The sequence below is a fragment of the Diceros bicornis genome, chromosome 2 (genome assembly GCF_020826845.1).
Source record: "Diceros bicornis minor isolate mBicDic1 chromosome 2, mDicBic1.mat.cur, whole genome shotgun sequence".
NCBI classification, from domain to species: Eukaryota; Metazoa; Chordata; class Mammalia; order Perissodactyla; family Rhinocerotidae; genus Diceros; species Diceros bicornis.
The window spans coordinates 74950150-74972940 of NC_080741.1; the positions used below are offsets into that span (position 1 = coordinate 74950150).

The 22791-nt window shown below is 44.2% G+C and overlaps 1 protein-coding gene across 5 annotated transcripts in view; it reads right to left on the bottom strand.

Annotated features, from left to right (window-relative positions):
• The window catches only part of ITPR1 (inositol 1,4,5-trisphosphate receptor type 1), a 317336-nt gene that overhangs the window by 6244 nt on the left and 288301 nt on the right, over positions 1-22791 (bottom strand). For all 5 annotated transcript variants that reach the window (XM_058563442.1, XM_058563433.1, XM_058563427.1 and 2 more), the window contains 2 exons: positions 21203-21363; positions 3256-3417 (listed from right to left, as the gene is read on the bottom strand). In XM_058563442.1, coding sequence (XP_058419425.1) covers positions 3256-3417; positions 21203-21363 — 323 coding nt within the window. The remainder of the gene's footprint in view (positions 1-3255; positions 3418-21202; positions 21364-22791) is intronic.

Genomic DNA, 22791 nt, shown 5'->3' on the forward strand with positions numbered 1-22791 from the left:
AATAAGAATGTAAGAGAAGCACATTTAGTATTCAAAATCTCTTGGGAGGGGAAACTTCAAGATGAGATACTTCATTAAGTAACACTTAGGAAAGCAATTTTAATCAACTATTTCTATTATTGGCAATAATGGAAAATTAACACCACTAACCAGGTTTTTACTAATATCCTTGATAAGAACTTTTTCTCCTCAAATTGGTATTTTAAGAAAACAACAACCAAAGAGGTCGATAATAGTAAAGATTACAACCAAAGACATTCACATTTAAACTATCATTGCTCCATTATGCTGGGTTTTGGACCAGAACATCTGCAAAAATATCTAAGTGATGAAGCAATTTTTTTTATTTTCCAGCTTTTACCAGTGAATGGTATTCTTTCATAGCTGTTTTAAAAAACATCTATCACAGAGTTTCTTGCTCATTAATCATTTGTGGGTTTTTATTTTTTAATTCAAAAACTTTTTCCCTTCAGAGGGCAGGAATTCTCACAATTACCATTTAAGAAACAGCAGCTCTCTAACATATCTGCACGATTTTTTATGCAGAACAATTTAAGAAATCTTTATGATTGTTATAGCCCAAATATAATAAAATTAAAATCTTTTCAACAAGTTGATTCTCAAACAAATGCATTAACAGTTTGTTAGAAGTTACATAATCAAAAGAAAACGTTGACTAATTCTTTTTGAAAGAAGCAAATTTTCCCCAATAAGCAGCTATGCTGAATTTTTCCTATAATTCTGGGCACCTTAAAACCTAAGCAGATCAGTCCTGGTAAAGGCACTTGAGAATATATTACTGGTTTTCTGATACTTCTCTTTAGCCTATAATATCTTCCAAGAAAAAAATGGTTCAATTTCAAATTCATTCACAGAGGAAGGGTTTTCTGAAGAGTGGTTCCAACTGCCAGCTTTAACACAAAAAATATAAAAAGGGCTGAAACCAAGCAGTTTAAACCATACTGGTTTTAATGTCACTTAATGAACCTTAGTTCATATGTAATCAAGTTTTACATATTTTGTTTAAGCCAAAATTTTGGCTTAATAGAAACAATTCTACCTTGGATTTTAAAAACGCCAGGTCTCTACTATGCTTGGTTGTGTAAAATGTCAATGAATGTATCCTCCATGGTGTTTAAGTGTGTGATGCGACTTCTGAAACCTTAAGGCTCTTTTTAAAAAAAGAATAAGAATTTAAATAGTCAGCCATGAAAGGCCAACAGGTGAAAACAAAACAAACACATACAACACAAAAAATCCATCCCAGACCAGGTCCGGAGTTCCAGCCCTAGCATTGTCATGTAAAGTTGGAGAAATGTCCTAAGAGCCTTCTGTGTACCTTCGCATCCTCACCAATAAAATGGGGGAGTTAGGGGAGCTGATATGGGCAGTCTTGGGTACTTCCTACAGCCATGATTCTTCCTGCTAATTCCTCAGCTCAACTCACTCCTTTGACCAGGTTCACTGGTTTGCCAAGTGTGCATCGGAGCAGCTTCAGAGTTACCCTCAGTGAGCAATTCAAAAAAACAGATTCTTAGCATTGAAAGGACACGCCAAGCCTACAGGGAACGGCTCGCATGGTATTACCACCGAATACCCAATAACAGTTTGTTTCAGACATGTTTAAAAATGATACCACTTTATGGAGAGCTGAATAGTTCCTTTTATTTAAGTCTGTATTAGATCAATTTCTGTAAGATATTTTGGCATCTAATTTAAAACACTTGATTTAACTGAGATTCTTGTAGCCACAGCTCTCTCAAAAGTGACAGGAAGGTAACTAAAGCATTGCTAAATGCTTTAAGAAGTTCCCCTTGCTCTTCAGGGGGGAAACAGAAGCAGCTGTGGCAGACAGCGTACTCATGAATCAGTTTAGTCCTGTGGAACATTTCTCAAATGTTTCACAGCAGGGGTGAAAAGTTAATAAAATAATAAGCAAAGTAATCTAGTTAGATCTTCATTAGTTTTACTTATTTACATTATTACTCATTTTAGGTGGCTACCAAACTCAGCACTGAAGACAGCCTTCATAAATAAGACCTTCTGTTCTCACTAGTCTTTTTTATTTGCATCTTAATACATGTGAAAGAAAAGAACTTAAGGCCAAATGGTATCTTGGGGCACAATTTGGAATAATTTAGTTGGAAAAGAGATATAATTCAAAGTAAGATTGTTAAAAGGGCTCTGTAAACCATCTCCAGGAAGAGTTTATTCCAGACGCAGTCTGACTAGTTATTACATACCCGAGAATAATAAACCACCTGTGGGCATGCCTTGCAACTTACCTCCAGGGCAGCCTTGCCTGATACCTATTACTGTGCAAAATTTATAATCTTGACTATGGAGTTGATTACAAAGCTTTCAGAAACCCATACAGAATGTGGAACTGTCGCCATGTCTGTACAGGGTTATCCCCGTCAGCTATGGCACAGCACCTGCTCACCATCAGGGCACCAGTCCCTGCACACAGCTGCCTGCTGTCACTAGATAACCCCCTGGTGACTGTGAGTGTTCATTTTAAGGGGGTCAAAAGAGTACATAGGGTTTGTACAAAGCTGCTCCCTCCTCCAACTTACTTAAAGTGGCAAAACCTTTATCTTATGGATAGGGAGCAGGATGGGCAATACTTCTGTAGACTATGAAGCTCTGTGGGAGCAGGGATATGTCTACATTGTTTGCTGTTTTATCCCCAGAACGTGGCATAATGCCTGGACTAGGGTAACGGCTCAATAAGGATTTGGCCAATGAATGAACCAAAAGGAGCATTTCCATGACTATGGTTTATCACAGAATGCTGAATTTAAATATCTTGGGTGAAGAGTTGATCGAGTTGAGGGCTAGGAAGCAAAACCAGCAACAGCTTTTAATCTTCCATCAACGAATGAAGTAAAAAGTGAACAGCTTTACACGTCGTGTTTGTTGTACAGCACTTTACTGAAGTAGTTTGCATTTTCCCATTTTGTGGTTTTGTTTTTCATATTAAAACCTTGTCCTTAACAGAAAGTAAGTAGTGCCATGGGCTTATCCTGTAAATGGGCAGTGAAGGGGGGATGAAGGGGAAACTGGTGGACTAAATGAGTTTCTCCTCTGTTGTCCAGATCCCTTTTCTATCCAGGTGATAGAAACTTCAACATCTTAACTTGAGCACTACTGCTTTTTCCTCATCAAATCTGGTGTGTATGGTGGTGGTGGTGGTGGCATGTGTGTGTGTGTATGTGTGTGTGTGTGTAGGCAGGTGGGATTTCTTTTCTTTACCTGATCCTTTAATTCTGACAGCTGACCAGAAAGATTAGTGACAAGCTTCATGGTAGACTCCAGCTTCTCCTGCAGGTTCCTCAGCTCATTCTGTTCTCCTTCAGAATCGCTGCTAACCAAGGACATGGCTCTCATCCTGGGGAACCAGTCAAGGTTTCTTTCCTAGAATCCACATAAAAAAAGTGGAAGTCATTTCTAGCAGTAGAGACAAGAAAGGCAATCTTACCATGTCATCTTTTCTTTGGGCCATCTTTCATTAGCCTATCTCACAGAACTAATGTGCTGTGTATGTTTTTAACCATTCAGTAAATATCTTTTTAATTGAATATAATTAAACTCTCTTAATTCTTAGAAGAAGCCACTTTAAAATTAAATACAGGGGAAAAGTAGATTGCCAAACAAGATTCTTAATCTGCAAATATGAATACTGCCACTGTGTCTCTGATCTTTGCAAATTACACGGCTAATGAGTTTTGGGTTTTATGTAAAATATACATAACATTAAATTTACCATTTTAATCATCTTTAAGTGTACAGTTCAGTGGCATTAAGTGCATTCACATTGTTGTGCAACCATTACCACCATCCATCTCAGGAACTTCTTTCCTCTTCCCCCACTGAAACTCCATCCCCATTAAAGAGTAACTCCCACCCCCGGCAACCACCTTCTATTTACTGTCTCTGAATTTGACTACTCTAGATACCTCATACTGTGCTGTGTATTTTTAAAAGCATTATACTTGGAAAATAATTTGCAAACACTCTGGAAGTGAAATGAATTTTAAGATCCAGAGGGTTCTGGCGTTTACCGGATATGTATATGTGTGTGTTTGCTTGGTAGGGGACTGTTAAGAGGCTGAAAACGGGAATGGGCTCCTTGTTCAATTTTCCTGTTTGTGAGCTTATACAAACCACTCCTCTACTCTTGTTTCCTTTTCCTTCCAGCCTGAAATGGTTGATGGGTGCCATCAATTGGTATAAGAAAGGCCTATTCAGTCTCCTGCCCCTGCCCATCTCCATCCTTTTCTTTTGATGTCTATAGCTTATACCTGTAAACAGTATTTCTCACTACTGGTTAACAGAATGGGACAAGACTCCTCCTCCCACCTCACTTCCTTCTGCCCACATATGCCTTTCTCCTGAAAACTATGCCTCATAGGTAAGTTCTGTACAGAGAGGCAGGAATGAACAGTTAAGAAAAGCTTAATCAGCAATGAAATAAGGGAAAGAAAACTGACTCATCCTACATCTTTCTGGTGTCACTTCTCACCTGGACCATTTTGATCTCATCGGGATAAATTTTAATAGATATTCTAACACAAATCATGCCCTCCTCCCCCCAATACACACATGCACACACACACACACAGAATTTTGTTATTGTTGCTTTGTGTATACCAGGGGTCAGCAGAACTTTTCTGTATAGTAAATATCTTCTGATAATAAATATCTTCAGCTTTGTGGACCATACAGTCTCTATCAAAAGACTCTGCTACTATAGCCCCCAAACGGCCACAGACAATACCTAACTGAATGAGTGCAGCTGCGTCCCAATGCAACTTCATTCACAAATGCTGGTAGCAGGCAAAGCATTACTCACTTTGATTCTACTTAAAATCAAACACAAAATTCCACAAGACATATCTAAATATTAAAAAGTGAGATAAACGGTGTCCTGGCCCCAGATATCCACAGCAACTGCTACAAATCGAGCAATGTAGAAGCCAAGCAAGAAGCAGCTGAAAAATATTACAGAGAAGGCAGCCCACACCACACTGGCAACAGGGCCGCACCATCTACTTCAGAGTGCTTGCTCAAGACACGTGGGGAGTCTAGAAGGTGGGAACTCACCAGCCACTTGATAAATATTTGTGAAAGGGAGGGATGATAATCAGCTCTGTTTCCTGCATGGGCCCTGATAACGAATGCTTAAAGCGTCAACCTCAGTTGCTTGGAATGCCCATCTCTACCTTCCTATACCAAAGACTCTGTGATAAACACTTCATTCACATGTGACCTAATGTCAGCCTATATTCCTTTTCATCAACTTCCCACCACAGAGCAATGGGCAAAAGATCATTTGACAAAATATCCCATTTCAAAGATGACCAGCCTAAAAATCTGAAGCATTGCCATGTCCGTAAGTGGTTTTCCGCTGTGTGTCTACAGCGAAGAAGAGGAGAGAGCAGACATCTGAGAACAGTGAAGCATGGTATCAACACTGGAAGGCAGCTGAGGTAACCTATCACTGATTATATCCACTGCTCCTGTGTCATTCCTTCAGACACTATCACATCTTCCTGCCGAGGAAATATCCTAGGTTCAAGGTCTGTGCAACTCGAAGGGAGGAATGAACCTAACTGTTCAGAAGAGGACACACGTGGGGGACAGGTGGCTGGTTATTACTCACTTTCACTTGGGCAAACCGGCTCCCATGAAGGGAGGAGAGATGGTGTGGGCTGGGCTCCGAAGCCATGAACCCAAAGCACAAGTGCAGGGAGAGCACACAGCACAAGGCTGGCCCAGCTATCAGAGGCCCCAGGTCTCCTCGAGGACTGCTACAGATTTTTGCAGACTGACCCCAGAGGAGAAGAACAAGCTGAAGAAGAAAGATCCAAAGTCCTACTTAAACTGTCCGACTCTGAGGAGCGTATGGACACACTGTCAATGCGGATGTGACAGAAGGTCGTGCAGGAGGGAGTGGAGAGATCACTAACCCCACCGTTGGATCCATAATGCAGACAACTGAACCCGAAGGGGAAAGTAACTTGTCCTTAGGGGGAGGAAGGGAGGGAAGAAATTCCTATATTTCAAAGGGGATCCTGAAAATTCTCTGGTGTTTACAAACTGTAAACTGCTATTACTGAGTATAATTTGGGGGGAAATATTTGATAGTTCTTTGGATTCAAATCAAAAGTATAAGCACTATTAGCTCTCTTGGAAGAAAATATTTTTAAAAACATAACACATCCAACAAATACTTAAAGAGCACTTACCTTATGTGCTTGGTGCTGAGGAGACAGCAGTGAGCCACACACACATGGTCACTGCCTCCCGGACCTCTTTAAAGTGGACGTGGCTTTGATACCTAAGTGTGAGCTAGGGTTCCTGCCATCAAAGCACTTGCAATTTAGTTAAGGAGAGCGGATATTTAGATTAAAAAAAGAAGAAAGAATGGACTAAAGCAGGCTGTGCCGTGTAAACTGAGTAGGAGAGAGCAGACTCAAAGTCAGAACTGACGACCAGTGATTATGAGTGGCTGGAATCCTCTCTGTGAAAGGCATGGGCCTGAAGGCCAGCTAGCACTTGGCCAAACTAGGGGCAAGCACGAGGGCATTCTCCAGAGAGGGGCCTGGCGTGGTGAGGAATCCAGTTTGGCTGGAGTTGGGGATGAGGGCAGATGGGTAGGGGCAGCTCAGACCGTGGAATAGCAGAGTGAGCTGTGGGATGGACTGGCGTGGGAGAGAGAGAGGAGTAACGTGGGCACGGAATGAAGAGGGCCTGGACAAGGGGGCTGCAAAGGGAAAGGGAGGGAGGGAAGTGATGTGGAGTCCTCGTGAAGGACCAGCCTGCCTGCCTCAGATGCTGGGAGGGAGAGGACATGTGCCTGCTGTGTTAGCCAGTAGCTAGAACTCACCTGTAGCTAACTTTTTACTGACATGCAAATGAATGCTAAACTGCCTAAAATGGTTAGAGAATTCATCCAAAATCTGGCTCTCAAATCTTTCATATGTTCATTTGCTTAGCAAACCCTCCATAAAAATAGAAAACACAGATTTCCAAACAGAGTCCACATTAATGAGGTCTTCAAAAGAATACAGAAAATCAATGCAAGAGTCTGCACATAGCTTCAAGATAAAGGAACAGTTTCTTTTCCTTATTCTAAGAACAAGTGACCAAATGACTACAGATTAAAATGAGAATTTTTCCATGGCAGATTCCCACCTTCTTTCACGGCATATGTGATTCCTGGCCTTCCAAGCAATGATTTCAGAAAGGTCTTTGAACAAATGCAAAATGCACGGATTCATCCAATGACCATTTACTGAACATTTACAATTTCTGTGCCCAGCACAGGCTTGCGTGCTGAGGGTCTAAAGATGAGGTTCCTGTCCCCAAGGTGCTTTAGTGTAAGGACTGCAGGCATGGGGCAGTCTCAGGGCATATGCTGCTTGGCTTTCGTGGAGCTCCACTGTGGCCCCAGCTCCAAGTTGTGAGCACCTAATGAGTATCTGCTGGATGAATGAATGGGGTCCACCGGCGTTAAGATGGCTGCTACTGGCATCTGTGCTCCTGGCCCCAAAGGTAAGGAGATGAATTCGGATTCTGTGTTTGTTTTTGCTTATTTGTGCTTCTATACATGGGATACCTGTAATCCCGAGGCAGGAAGGTCTTGCCCATGGGGTACATAAAGCCACAGACAGAAATAATGCATCTCTTTAGAATGCCCATTTTAGTCCATGGTAAATGACTGAAAATATTTTTACATTAAACTCAAAATATGTCCTAGAGCAGAAGATGAAATTGAGTCAAATTTTAAAGATAAAACCCAAGATTTTAGAGAGAGATCATACTTGCCACGGGCCACTCTGGGCATGTACCCCAATACTAGGGATAAACCTTCATTCTCCATTTCACAAGAGTCCTTCAGTGCAAAGGTGAGAAAAGGATTTCCTGGTCTAGATATTCACCAATTACCACCATATAGGTTCTCCCTCATTGCCTTCCTCCAACCTTAATATCTAACAATGAAATCTGAGGTGGGGGGACCCCACAAAAATCCTAAGCCATATGAAACAAGCTCAGTTGCAAAGAATTTGAGTGCTCTGCATGGCATGTATTGCTGTCTTTACTGCACTGAAGTGAGTTGATCCCCAAATTTGAGATCCTAGGTGTTGCCAGTATTTTAATTAAATAATCATCCTGGGCTGTTAAGTCAAATCTCAAATTACCTGAGCACCTAGTAGTTAAATTTAATTAGCAATTCCAGCCAAACTGTTCTCTCAGTTTCCACTGGGTTTTGCACCCAGTGCAGTAGGATAAGCTCCGATGTGGTATAAGGTTCCTCACCAACAGGATGCCTCTCTGCACAGAGGATCTAAATCTTTAAATGAAAATGTTAAGACTATACTAATTACTAGTATAGGAGAAGAGAGAGAACACCTGAATCCAGTGACTTTCTATTTAGTTCAGGCTTGCATACGAAATGCCGAGTTTGTTTGAGTGCTAAATAACTCAGGTGAAGCCCGTCGCCCGTGGCTCTCCAGCCAGTCAGTCTGAAGGCCTCTAAATGTTTGCAGAATCCTGCCTTTCTGCCTAGTCAAGATCAAAAACATGTCTCAGTGTCTTGGCTTCCACTGCATTTTTGAGAAAGTCATCTTCAACTAAGACATTTTGTTTATACATGAATTCATCTTGGGGTGTGCGTGTGTGTATGTGTGTGTGGTTGGGAGGAGGCTTGTGGGTTCATTGAGCATCTGTCAGCGGCATCTGTCACTCTGGGTCTGAGACGCCCCTCTGTGCTTCCCTTGCTCTCCTTGCTGCTGGCATCTCACATACCAATGTCATTAGGCACTGTCTGCCCTGATCCTCCTACAATCCAGCTAGTGCAGTTCCCGTCACAGCAAGCGCTTCCTCTGTCAGAGCAGACAAACTGACTGAAGCCACAGCCGGAAGCAGGCTGACCACAAGTGCTAAGATTCTGGTTAGTTCTTTTCTAGGTAAAGTTGGAAAAGTCCCTGCAAAGGCAAACATTGAAATTTTAGACACGGGGGCGGCACTGACCTCTTGAAATGTCCTTGACTGGAAAGAAGGAGGGTGTGTGTGTGTGCGCGCGCGCGTGCGTGTGTGCATGTGTGAGAGAGAGCGACAGAGAGGAGGAGAGGAAGTTGGATTGTATGATGCAAATGCTAATCATTCTGAGAAGCATTTTTTTCCTCCCAGGTTCAACTGAAGAGGCTGTTCTAAGAAAGACCACTGAGGTAATCGATCCCCTCCTCAGAGAAAGTACGTTCAGGTAGAGAGTTTTGTTTACCACATAAACAACGGAACATTTATTGCTGAATCCTTTACTCTTTTATAGCCAGGCTAGAGAATTGAGATTTTTTTGGTGAGGGTAAAAGAGTCGTGGGAGAGAAGATGGGTCTGGGAAAAATGCACCTGTTGCTTCCCTACCCTCCAGCACCCGCTCTGGGAAGATTCAAGCAGGCAGAGTCTGTCCTTTCAACTTAAATGGCAACTACGTTTCTACTTATCTTCCCAAGGATGACAAACTGGATTTTCCCAGAATGCCTGGGGATGCTTAGGTGACAGGAGTCACTGGACAGGGGGACTAGCGGGGGAGTCCTGGAAACAGATACTTGGCCTCCCCATGTATCCAAACCCTCTGAAAATGCCTGGAGCGGGAGGGGGAAAATTGAAGATAATACTTAACTTTTCAAAGCAGGACTATAGGACACTCAATAAACTTTAAATCATTTGCCCCCTTTGTGAGTTAGGGTGATTATTTCCATTGAAGAGGAAGAAAATAATTAATCTTTAGAGCTCACTTTTCTAATATCACAGCAAAAAAAAAAAAAAACAACAAAAAATATAAGAAAAAAACCAGAATCCGTTGCTTTGGGTGAAATAATGTTAGAGTTAGAGATAATGATCTCTAACCATGCTCAGTGACTCTGAAATTGCCATTTATAGTATCTATTATAAATTAAAAAAAAAAACTAAACTAAAAAAATGGATCCCAACTATGGACACGGTGAAAAGATCAGGAGTTGGGGGAGGGAGGGATTTTTAGGAGAGTGAAACTCTTCTGTTTGCTGCTATAATGGCAGATACATGTCATTATGCATTTGTCAAAGCCTATAGAATGTACACCACCAAGAGTGAACCCTAATGTAAATTATGGACTTTAGGTAATAATAATATATCTGTATTGGTTCCTTAATTGTAACAAATACACCAGAGTAATACAAAATGTTAGTAATAGGGGAAACTGTAGGGGTGGGGTAGGGAGAAGGGGTTATATAGGAACTTGGTACTTTCTGCTCAGTTTTTCTGTAAACCTATAACTACTGTAAAAAAAGTAAAGTCTATTAATTAAAAAAAAAAGATCCTATACCTGGAATTTGATGGCTAGTCGCAAATTCAAGGATCCAGTTCCCTCTGTTCCAAAACTCAAACCACATTCAATATCCTTATACTTCACAGGTACATTTCCATAGCAGGCTCGTGACGTCAGTGTGTCAGCAGGAAGAGCGATGGCCTGGAATCAGGAGCTAAGGAGTTGAAGTCGTGACCCCCCAATGTGTTTACAGGACAGTGAGCAAGTGAAGGAGTCAGCTAACCAACCTGGGGTCTTGGTTTCCTTTTTTTTTTGAGAAAGAGATCACTGGCTACATCACAGGGTTACTGTAAGGATTAATGGCTGTGAGAAAGTAGAAGGCATTATGCAAAAGTGGAAGTGGAAGGCATTATGCAAAAGTATTATAAATCAGTGTCATCGGGCCAGGGTCACACAGCCAGTCCAAAGTCAGCCCTGCAATCCAAATATCGACCCCAGGTGTAGTGCCTGACTCCCAGGCAAAGTGCGATCCTTCCCTTCTTGGGGGTACAATTTTAGAGAGGCAGATTTGTCTTTTACCAGTGGAGCCATGTGAAGGTTTTCCAAGCTGCTCCCCAGTTTAGGTGTCCATGTGGTCTGTTCTTGAGCTCTGAATGACATTACCAAAACAGGCCACGTTATATAATCTTCAGCTGGGCTGGAATGACCACTTACCCTTCCCAGACTCGGTTAATAGTTGTTCTTGGATCATACAGGGTAACAAAGACAAGCCCGTGCCAGCAGAGAGAACCGCACCCATTTCTGATGAAATCCCTAGGAAAAGCCAGCTGCAGAATCACTCTTTTAAGTCATTCTGGGCCCTCAGGTGAAGTGACCTCTGGGCCCCCCTGGGACCATGAGAAGGCAGCACTCACCACTAAGCGTGGTGCAGCTGGGACCTGGGCACCATGGGCTGCCAGGCAGAGGACGCCAGAGGTCACAGCAGAGGAGAGAAAGGTGGGGCTGGCGGCCTGTGCTGGACAGGGCGGGGCCGGCCCATTGGAGATTCCAGTCAAGAAGAATCAGGCTCAATCGCCCTGCTCTCAAGCTGGCTCAGGACATTTTGGTTAGGTAATTTTCCTGCATTTTCAATCAGCTAAGAAATCTACCAGAACCTTCCCAGTGGTTAGGTATGGGATTTTAGCAATTTTTATTGGTTTTCTTCTATTCTTTTCCTGATGCCATTAGTTTTAAACTTTGAGCTCTTATTGCCGTCATACAATAATGGTTTCTTGTTTGTTTGTTTTAAGCCTACTTAAACAGCTTTCTAAAGTTCTTTGCTGCTGTCTCAGGGAAACGTTTGTATTTCTTTTTGAACATACACACACGCACACCCAAAGCCTCACTAAGCTGCTCCACATACAACAGTGTCCCTTCGAAGCTTTATCCTCTGATGGGTTTTTATGTTGGAAAACTCCTCTTGATTGAGATGGTTTTACTTAAGGTCAGCCCTGCCAAGATACACTCTGACAAAGATGTGATAGGAAGGTGTCATCTTTGTCGCAGTCTATGAGACTTCAGCAGGAGTTGAGGAGAAAGTCACCAGCACAGTTATAGACTCGAGAGTGGTTTGGAAGGAAGGTGCCACACAGCTTGACATCTTCAGAGTGAAGGAGATCTGCCATGTGCAGATTCTGCAAATTCCTTAATCCTTTCCAAATCCCCCATTTTACTAACCTGCCCTTGCCCTCTGACCCCAAAGACTGATTAGCTTGTTCACATAGGTCTCCCCTTCTCCCTCCTGACATCCACACCCCTGCTCCTGACACAGACGCTCTTTAATAGTCCAGAAACTCCTACCCCACTTTGAAAGTTGCTTTATGGGATTGCAGAGCTAAAGATGGCCTAAGAGACCCTTTGGTCCAGCTTTCTCATTTTCTAGGTGGTAAAACTGAAGCCCTGGAAAGAAGTAGGTTTGTGAAAGGAGAAATTCAGGGTTTTGTCCACCTGTATAACCTTTAAATACAAATAACTATACCTGAACACTAATATCTTTTCCTCATCTCACATTCCTAGAGACATGCTAGTGGGCTGAATTCTAAAGAGATAAGTTTTAAAGGATCCTGAATATATGTACTTGATAAAGACAGTCAAATTCAGAATATTTTCCAGGTTACAGGATTTTTATAAAGGCCAGATGGTTACATACCTCTAGCCCTATCAGACACTCTCAATATTTAGAGGAAAGAGGAAATGAGTGAAGGCCAAGGAGTTACAAGTGTAGTTGGGGTGTCTGGGATTGAAGGGGGCAAGTAGGGCAGCCCAGTGGGGTCTGCAGCAGGGGAAGGAGCATGAGACAGGTTCAAGGTATGGAGGGGAGAAAAATGCGTTTTTGGAGTTTATCAAATCTGCTAAACTGGGGGAAATGTGTGTGTAAGCAAATATTTCATAAACATATACAAGCATGTACAAACAGAAATTCCTACATACATCCTTGGACTAACCAGTGGGGAGACTATCAGGGATGGTGAACCCAACCTTCAGTTGACCGATTTAACACTTGCTGTGCATAACCCTCATATTCTGCACAACTCATGGACCATACTCTTGGGTATACCTGATTCCCTGCGCTCTGTTTTAGCATGAGTTCCTCTTGGGCAGATTATGGCTCTGCTCCACTCATTGTTATGAACAGTACCTACCACACCCTCCATGAAGGTGTGGAATGTGGAAAATTTGGAGGAGAGAGCTGGGAGGTCAGTGCAGACCTGGGGTCCCAATGCCACATGCTCATAATAAAAAGGAAGCTGCCTGTGAAGTGCGCAGGAGGAGGAAGGGTGACTTCATACCCTCTAGACTAGAGGGCAGAATGTGGTATAAGCCTGGGTGGGGAAACTTAAGCTCAGCAGCTGCTCTGTGCAGCTGCCACTGACATGAACCCAAGCTCAAGTGCAGAGGGTGGGGCGAGAGCATGCCTGGCTGGCTGGGAGGCGAGTCCGATGATGCTGACACGCTGTTTCCAGCCACCGAAAGGCAAGTGCCAAATCCCTGTTGACTTCTCCCTCGCTCCGATATTCTTGAACTCTGCCATGGTGTCAGCTAACTTCAGAAAGCATTCTGGGAATCGTATTAGAGAGCAGCACAGGCTGTATCCTCACCCTTTTAAGGGCTTTAAGGGCTTTCGGAGCCCGGGGGACATTTTAACCAACGCTTGTGGCCTCCCAGGTTAGGCAGGGAAGCTGATGATGGCACTACCAACGCTGCAATATCTCTGTCCCAGGAACTGATGGAGGCATTCCCTTCCTCCCAGCATCCTCACCGGAATTCCAGAATAAAAGTCCGAACCCGTTACTGCACATCTGCACGGAAGCAGAGGGTTTCCATGTCACTTTATCAGCAGCCAGGACCCGCCTGTGTGGCATGGAGTGAAGCACAGAGGAGGCGAAAACTCGGTGGAAGGAGAGGTGAGGGGAGAGTTAGGTGCACGCCCTGCTGAACTCTCCCTTCCTCTCTCCTGCACTCTAAGTCCTGTCTGCTAGGGACTCCCAATTTCTCATTTCCTTGAAATGAGACCCTCATGATGGTTGTGTGAACTTCTATGTTCACTCCTCTAGTCGTGTCACCACTGCCACCAACCCTTGTCCCTAGATGTCCAGGGCCTCACTTTTATCTGATTATGATCCTCAAGTAACTCTTGGTCTCCACTGCCGTCCTGAGTTATTCCCTCTCGCCCCTTCGCTCACTTCCTCGGACTACCTCTGGCAGGAAGCTGCTGTCCTCCCTTTGGACAGTGCCTGTCTGCTGATTTTATAGCACCAGGCTCTCTCTTGGGTCAGGAAGGGTGCCAGTTGCCCTTTTAAACAGAAGGCAGTGACATCTAGGTGTTCAGTTCGCATTTGATCTTTCTTAACACACTGCTTTCTGACTGCCCTTGCTTCCTGTGTCTTATCAAATACAGATACACGCAAGTGCTGGGGCCAAACACCGTATTGCTTTTGAATCTTCTCACAACGTTTCCTCATAGTTGATGTTTACTGGTGCTTAAATTGCTAATAGAATTTATTTACTTGGAAAATTTACCCAGGAGGTGTTTTCAGGCAAAAAGGCTCCTCTTACATGGCTTTTTTGATGCAAACTGCCAAGGGCTTTTAGCAAAGCCTCTTCCAGGAATGCAGGCTCCTGGACTCTCCCCTCCTATGTGAAAGAAAGCACCCCACCATCTTCTAAGAGCATTCCACTGGCCGCGATGATGATACTACTTTTGATTTGGAAAATCGCTTCTTTGCTTTTATATCCCTGTACAGCTAGTTTCTGAAGAGGTCAAATGAACTAATAAAAGATGGAACAAATTGGAAAATCTCCTATGGAATATTGTGTGTGTGTGTGTGTGTGTGTGTGTGTGTGTGTGTGTGTGTGAGAGAGAGAGAGAGAGAGACAGAGAGAGAGAGGGAGAGAAATAGAGAGTTGTCTACTGTAGCTGTGAGAAAAAGTCAGCACCAGGCTTAAAGGATGATGGATCAGACGTTCTAATGTTTAATTATCAGGGAGTTATACCCATTCAGATGAGTCATCTGGGTGTGGAAGCCCATGTCTGGCTGTGGTTCTGGTGAATCGTCCTTCCCCTTTAACATCTCTCTCTCCCCAAATATGGCCACCAAAGGATACATCATTCCCTGTTCCCAACTTAGGTGAGGACAATGACGTTCACCAGATTTTGGCAAGTCAAAATTACCAAATATTTCAGACACATCCTTTGCAAGGGCTGTGTTCTGCCTTTCTCAAACTCCAGTCATGTCAACAACACCCTGTAGTACTCGACTCGAGGTGGCTGCCTAACTAGTTGTGCTGGCGGCAGCTGGGAGAATTAAACCCCATTGAATGCCCGGAGCTCCCATCTTGTTGATTTATGCATTAGCCAGTCAGCACTGCCTAGGAGATCCTCGTTCCCACTCTTCGCCCAGCCCCAGTGGGGCCTTGCCTCTTGTGAAGGTGGCTAATTCAGCACCACTGGGGGAGGGGGTGCCTGGGAGAGGAGCCAGTCCCAGTCAGGAAAACCAGATGCAGCCAGATGACCAATGGCTGCAGGGTCTTGACACTGAGGGTTGTGTGCAAGCACAGAGGGAACCACACTGGATACGCAGGTGTTAGGACCGCTCCAGGGTGGGTTCTGATTCAGCAGACCTGGATTTGAATCTCAGCTCTAGCACTTGCCAGTGGTGTGGCCCTGGAGAAGCTGCTCAAACCTCCTGAGCTTTAGATTCCCATCCGCACAACGGTAACAGTGCCACCTACAATGCTGTTATGGGGATTAAACGGGATCCCGCATGCAAAGCATTTATTTCAGTACATACTGATTAAACATGACCTAGTCTTAGAGGTATTATCCAATCCGCCCTTGCCATGGCAAAACACAGCCCAGCCCGCTCCCCCTGAAGCAGCAGCCTGTTGCAGAACACTCAGGCCATTGTGGGAAGTTCTCCCCAGTTATTCCACTGTTCTGTTTAGTTGTCAGTTAACATGCTATCCTGGAGAAGAGAAGAAGCCAGAGCAGCCCAAGATGGCAGGGCGTTTTGAAACATGGATGAGCAATATTCCATCTGATCACCCTGTCTTTAAATGCGGTTCACTCAGAAACACACCTCCAAAAATACGAGACTGATGTTAATGAGGTAGAATTCCAAGAAACAGAAGGGAAATCTAGAGTTCACTAGCAAAAGAGATGCCTTGTATTTAAGTTGTTTGGTCTTCTTTACCAACCTTCCTTCTTAATGCTTCTGGAGTTTCTAACTTTCAAAAATAATTTAGTTTGTTTATCAAATTAAGGACTGGCTTTTCTCCTGAGCTCGACTGTTGTAGAAAATCAGGATGCTGAGTCTTTGCTGGGAATCATGTATCTTTTACCTACAACCTGCCCACTGTGCAGTATTTAAATTCCTTCAAGGCAAAGACACAATTTACCAGGTTAAACACATCTGAATGTACGGCCTATCAACTCATCATCTATAGCCCAACAAATGCTCATTTCAGTAGGCACTGGAGAAGAGCCAAACAGTGCTAAAATTATTCAAAAAAGGGTGGGTCTGGTACATAAATTATCACGGAAACTTAAGTGTAGTTCAGGGTTAATAAAAGTTTGCTCATTATAAAGGCTTTCACCAAAACTCTACATGATAGCACCAAATTCAAGTTCCTCTGGGGAGCGGAAACTCAGGGTTTTTTCTCCTGCCTTGAACTGCCAGGGCTAGGGCTAAGTGAGGTCACTCTGTAGTCACATTTCTCTGAAAGTACAGCCCTGTCTGGGGCCTGAGTCAACGAATCTGAGCCTGCATCTCCAGTACTGAGTGGCGCGGTGAGTCCCGTACCTCACAGAGTTACAGAGGAGGCTTAGCTCCCCCGTAGCCACGCTAGTGACAGCACCACCTTCAATCATGTGCGTGGAGTCGAGGGACAAATCTACCAGCGAACCAAGTGTAATCGTGATAGAATCTAATATACAGAACTCAGGCCCAATCCCCAAGTCCCCTGAAGCCCTGGTCCTGGGCAGTGAATGTGAGTGGAGGACGCCAGTAAACACACGGATAGAAGTCACAGGTATCTGTGAGTGATTTGATGGAGAAAGAATGATAACATCAACCTTGCCCTGACTCAACATTTGAGGACACTTAAAAATTTTAGATTTGAGAGAGGAAGACTTAGGAATTTTCCATGTGAGGAAGTTCTTGGAGTCAAGTTGCCCATTCTGACTTTTCTTAGCAACAGCATGCCAACAGCCAAGACGTCTTACACAGTCTTGGAACTGGAGGAAATGATGCTTGCGTCAGCTCTGTCAGCGCTGCAGCCCTGCTGCTTCCCGGCTGACTGCTCTACGTCTGTTCATCTGGTCCTTCTGTCACCCACCCCCTCCCTCCATGAGTGCTACCACCCTCCGAGTCCCACACGTTTATCTCATTTCCACCATCCGATGGATGTGTGAGGTGGTATTAATCCTATTTACAGATGATAGCTCAGGTCAGGGAAGTCCCGTGACTTGCCTGGGGTTATAGGGCTAGGAAGGAGCAGAGCCAAAACTCAAACCTTGGATTTTCTGCCTCCAAATCCAATTCTTATGTGGTGATGACTTCACGGTAGGAATCAGACTGGCCCTGGCTTTGCCAGGGATATTCCCATCTCCAGTGAAAGGAGAGAGGGGGATGACCAGAAGGAGAGAGAAGAGAATATACAATTTTCTATTATGTTTAAACAAAAATTAATTTGTTGGTGAACATCTGGTTACTAAATTCTCAACTGTGAGATAGAGCTTCTTCAAATGTTCCTTCTCTCCCTCCAGAAATGGCAAGAAATGTATTGTTTCCATTTATAGAGAGAAGAGGACCTGGCATCTTAACTGTAAGCCAGTTCCCAGAGGGAATTAGGAAAGGTGATATATGTGATCTAGCTAAGCTCTCTTGTGTTTTTATATGGCCAAGAAGCCACCAAAGGAGGAAATTCACCTTTGGGACATGGGTCTTGGCAGGGATGGCAAATGCTGGGCCTGCAGCCAGCTCCTCACCTTTCATTCATGACTAGTCAGACGTCATTCTCTCAAAGTCAATTTGGGCTTCCAAGAACCCTTCTCAATACAGAGCCCCAGGTAGATTCTACTCACCATTATCGGTTTTTTGAGATGAAAACCTATTTGCCCGTGTCTGCAAGGAGTTGTTTTTAGGGCAGCTGCGAAGCTCCTCTACCTTCCAAATGACTACCTGGGGCCTTTACCACTTGGTTCTGTTGGGTCGTCTTTGGGCAAATGTTACTTCACAGTTCTTTAGGAGTCTCTGGGATGTTAAATCAATGGGCTAAAGGAGAGCCGCAAAAGAATTAAACATTCCCAGCCTCCACCACTAGGCGAGAGTGGTTTTCCTTGAGGAGCACAAGTCCCAAAAGAGCCTGTCTCAGTGATTTCTTTCGGGACATGAGGTAAGCAAAAGGGTAGGTGAGCCCCCAGCTGACTCCTCCTTCCATCTCGGACACTGCTCATTTGCTGCCCCTTCTCTCTCCTCAGCGGTGGAGTAATTGCAGCCTCCTGGGGTTGGCTTCTCAAGGAGATCACCTGGTTTTTCCTCCCAGAACTGGTGGGGAGGCGGCTGCCTCCTCAGGAGGAATGTTGGGAGGACCTCCTCTCTGGGCTGTGGCTGCCCCACCAGGTGTGACTAAGTGGGCCCATGACGTGGGCAGGCAGCCTGCTCCAGCGCAGCTCTGAGTTCCAGGGGGTTTCAACCCCCACTGAATGATTCAGCTGAGCACCCCCAGTTCCTAACCTGCTGTGGCCAGTGGTCTCCAGGGAGTTCCCAGCAGGGAGTCATGTGGCCTCCAGACGAGACACCACTGAAAATGGGGTTGGCAAAAAGACTCTGCCTTTCAGCTGGTGGATCTCACACTGCCCTAAGCCCTCAACTAAGCAGACAAAACATCTGGTTCCTCAGCACTTTGACATTCAGAGTTAAGAATTCTTTGATGCTACAGATTTGCAGGCTTTTTGACAAGAAGTTCTCATACAATCAAAGAGTAACGTAGATGGGGAAAGCACACCGAACGTTCGGTTTCTCAAAGCATCATGCAGCGGGCTCTGAGGTGCCTAGGTGGCAGGCTGGGGGTGACTTCTGGCTCTTAATCCTCATCAGGAGACTGCTCACAAGGCTCTTTTAAGTCTTCATGATTGAGACAGAAACCCAAAAGTGTGCCCGAGTTTCCTGTGACCGTAAAGTAAGGTGATTAACAGAAAACTTCAAAACTGGCCCCTGAAAGGTTTAAAGATGGTCACATACTTTGGAGAGAAGAAAACAAAGTGAGGGGAGAAAAGAAGTGTGTGACAAGGGTGAAAACTACAGGTCATCTCGCCTATACATTAAAAGATTTAATGCAATTGAAGGTCATTATACGTGTATGCAGACAGTTTTGTGTCAGCATGAATGCTGATAACATACGGTTCATCTGGCAGTCTCGACAATTGGAGGAAATGAAAGGATCTGAGGACTTTTCAGTTAATGTGTCCTGACCCTGGAAACCTAACCTGTGAAAATCTGTACTGGCAACCATCAGAATTCCTAATCTCCTTAAAAATAGATCCTGCTCCCACCTAGCCCAGTGCCACCAGCACCCTCTCATTTCCTCCCAACGCCGTGATCATGGAGTGCAACTCCTAGTCTTCAAACTTGGGCTTGCCTCCTTCTGGGCTCTTCCTGGGCAAGTTACTTAACCCCAAGCCTGGCTTTCATCAGTAAAAGAGGATCCCCATCACCTTCATTCTGAAACTCATGTCTTTTTCTCCTCTTCTATGTTAGTTTTTCCTTCTTCCCCTCTGCTAATCTATCACTCTGGTCTCTTTACCCTTTTCTCTTTCAAAACCCTTTTCAAAAGTCATCTCTGCTATGAAACCTCATCCATTGCTCCTCACCCTCAAAGTTCTCTCTTACTAGTTCCCTACTTAGGGTAATTTTAATTATCAAATAGACTAAGAGATGTGAAAGAGCTTTACAAACCGCGGAAGGCTAAACACACATAGAAGATCAGGAATACGTCGCCTCAGCACTCACGTCACCAGTTTGGATGATAATTTCTTAAATCGGTGTCTGTTTTGTGTCTTCTGTTAGACTCTCACTACTTAAAGAGTGATTCACGGACCAGCAGCTTCGGCATCCCCTGGAAGCTTGTCGGAAACACAGAATCTCAAGTCCTGCCAGAGACTGCTGAATCAGAATCTGAATTCAAACCAGATCTCCAGATGATTCATACGTACATTAAAATTTGAGAAGCACAGAATTAGACTTTAAGGGCCTCAAGGGTACAAGACAGCACAGAATCCCCAGGAAGCCCTCCAGAACCTGCAGAGGCCTCTGAGCCTGCCTTAGACGGGTCAGCAGTGAACCTGAAAGGCTGCCTGCGTCTACACATACGAACGATGATACTTATATGAACAGACCTCACTTGGGGTTTCTTTACATAAAAAGCTTTAAAGTCACATCTGCATAAAAAACACAGAAGGGGTCATTTAGGATAACTCATTATTGGGCAGAGTGCTCAAGTCCTTGGCAACTGCAAGGAGAGTCAGTGAATTGTGTAGCCTTCCTTAATAGCTACTGGCCCCCCTCTCCTCAAAGACCGCTGTGTAAATCAGACTCCCCAGACTTCACGGTTCACACCTCCTCACTTTACCATACGCCCCCGGACGTTTTCATGAAGTTCAGAAATCACAAGTATGAGAGCACAGCTGGCCTGGGACTCCCACAGCACACGTTTGGTGCCCTCACGGAGCTCTGCTTGAGAAGAGCATGCTGAAAACCTGTGGCGGCTTCCCCTCTTCCTGGGACATGGTGGTCACGCTCCCCCATCAGCAAGGAGATTAATTTGGGACTCAAATTCCTCCATCATATGATCCCTCCTGATGATTAGCAAAGCGTCTCTCAGAAAGGCTAGGTTGAGGCCAAAAAAATAAACCATGCTGAACTACACCAAGTGATCATTTTTTTAAGATACCTCTTCGAGATCGGGTCTTACATAACGAGAAAAAAACAACCATCCATTATCAAAAACAGCGGCTGAGTACATAAAGATGGGAAGTCAGGCCATGGAGTCAGATCTAGGTTACAACCCCAGCTCCATTAGGCGGCCATGTGCTCATCTCTCTGGGCCTCAGTGTTTCCTCCTGTAAAATGGGGATGACACCACCTGTCTGGTGCTTCTGAAGGTAACCTGAGAAGACACACGAAGTTCTAGAGTCTAGTGCCTTGCCTGTGACAAGGGCTCAGGAAACGTCAGGTGTTATTTTTCCGCTGTGTAACTTCCCCGCTGGCTCCCAGGACCATGCTCCGAGCTGAGACGCCAGGCCAGCAGGCTGAGTGGGACCTGCCCCCAGGGGCCCTTCCCACTTACCTTGATCATTTCTGCCACGTAGCTCTCGGGCCCAGTGTACTCCGTGGAGTCCTTCACCTTCACCAGGACAATGAAGCACAGATAGTGCCACATGTTGTGTTCTTCCTTGATGTGCTCTTCAAAGGTGACAGTCTTGTTGTCAAACTTGTCTCTTTCCAAACCTAAAGAGAGACAGAAAGGCCCCGGCCCCAGGTAAGCAGCCATGGTGCAGAAGAATCCACGACAGAACTGTCCCCACAGAGGAGAGGACGCTCTGGTTTCCCTCCCATCTTTCTAAAGAGGTGGATTCTGTTAGCCTTATAAATGCATTCACTTTCACATCACAGCAGGAAGACACAGGCTGTGAGTCAGACGGACCTGGGTTTGAATCCTGCCCCTGCCACTTACCAGTCACTATTTAGTCTCCACATGCCTTGGTTGCCTGGTCAGGGAATGGGAAAACTGCTGTCGAGGTCCCAGGAGTGTTCGGGGGTTAAATGTGCGTGGGTGTGATGTGCTCACGCATGGCAGGCAACCAGTGAGTGTGAGGTCCCTTCTCCAGGGAAATGCCAAATTGTAGACATGTTAAAAGGTTTTGGAGGAGACAGAATAAGGACAAAAAGAACTTTAAACACATTTTGAATTCTAGGTGGTAAGTTTATGTTTTGCAGAGGCCTGGGTGAGCAATTCTGAAACTAGTTTCTGTGTATTCTTGGATTGAGCAAATAAATAAATACATGGTGGATAATGGGAGCCAGATTTCTCACTGTCAAATACTCACAGATACGGAAAGAGAGAAAGATAGAATAAACGCTGTAATGTTGAATTGGAATTAGAGGTATGGACTCATCCTTTTTCATATGTCTATGAAAACAGATACAGAAGTGTGTATGCACACACATGTGTATAACACATACATGTATCCTCTGGATCTGTGCCCTAATAAGCCCTGGGAGCAGTGGCACACTGACAGGAATGGGCACACCCAGATCTTGGCTTCTAAATACCATTCGCCACTAAAAAGAACCAGGGGTCTTTGAAGAAATGGCTGATACCAGGGCTGGGTCAGGGAAGGTACAAGGTGAGCTTGAGCCTGGCATATCACATGGTACCAAAAAAAGAAAGTTAAGTACATAAAAAAAATGATGGTTACATGACCAAACACAGAAGCCAGCTTGAAAGGGCTCTCACTGCACAAATCTGGGGCAATTGGAGCATTAAAATAAATAATGACAGCAAAGGATTATAATGTAGTGAATTAAATAAAAATCCAAGAATCCATGTTGTTACAAATACAAAAGTACAAATATACACACATACAAGGGGGGAAGAGAAAGTTCTTTCTTAAAATAAAAAGCCAATTAACAAATGTAGAAAGAATAATAAAACAAGAAAATCATCATTTGGCAACCATCATAATATCAGACTCAGGCAGGAATCATCAATGGATGCTAAAACTGGTGGTTAACACTTAATTTGAAGAATAATGGGACTTCTATATAGTCTCAAAGTATCTCCCCATAAAATGGCTCTTATTGTAAGAGAAAAAACGTAACTTTAGTGGAGAAACCTTAATCAAGTGATCAAAGTTAATATCACCAGTTATAAGA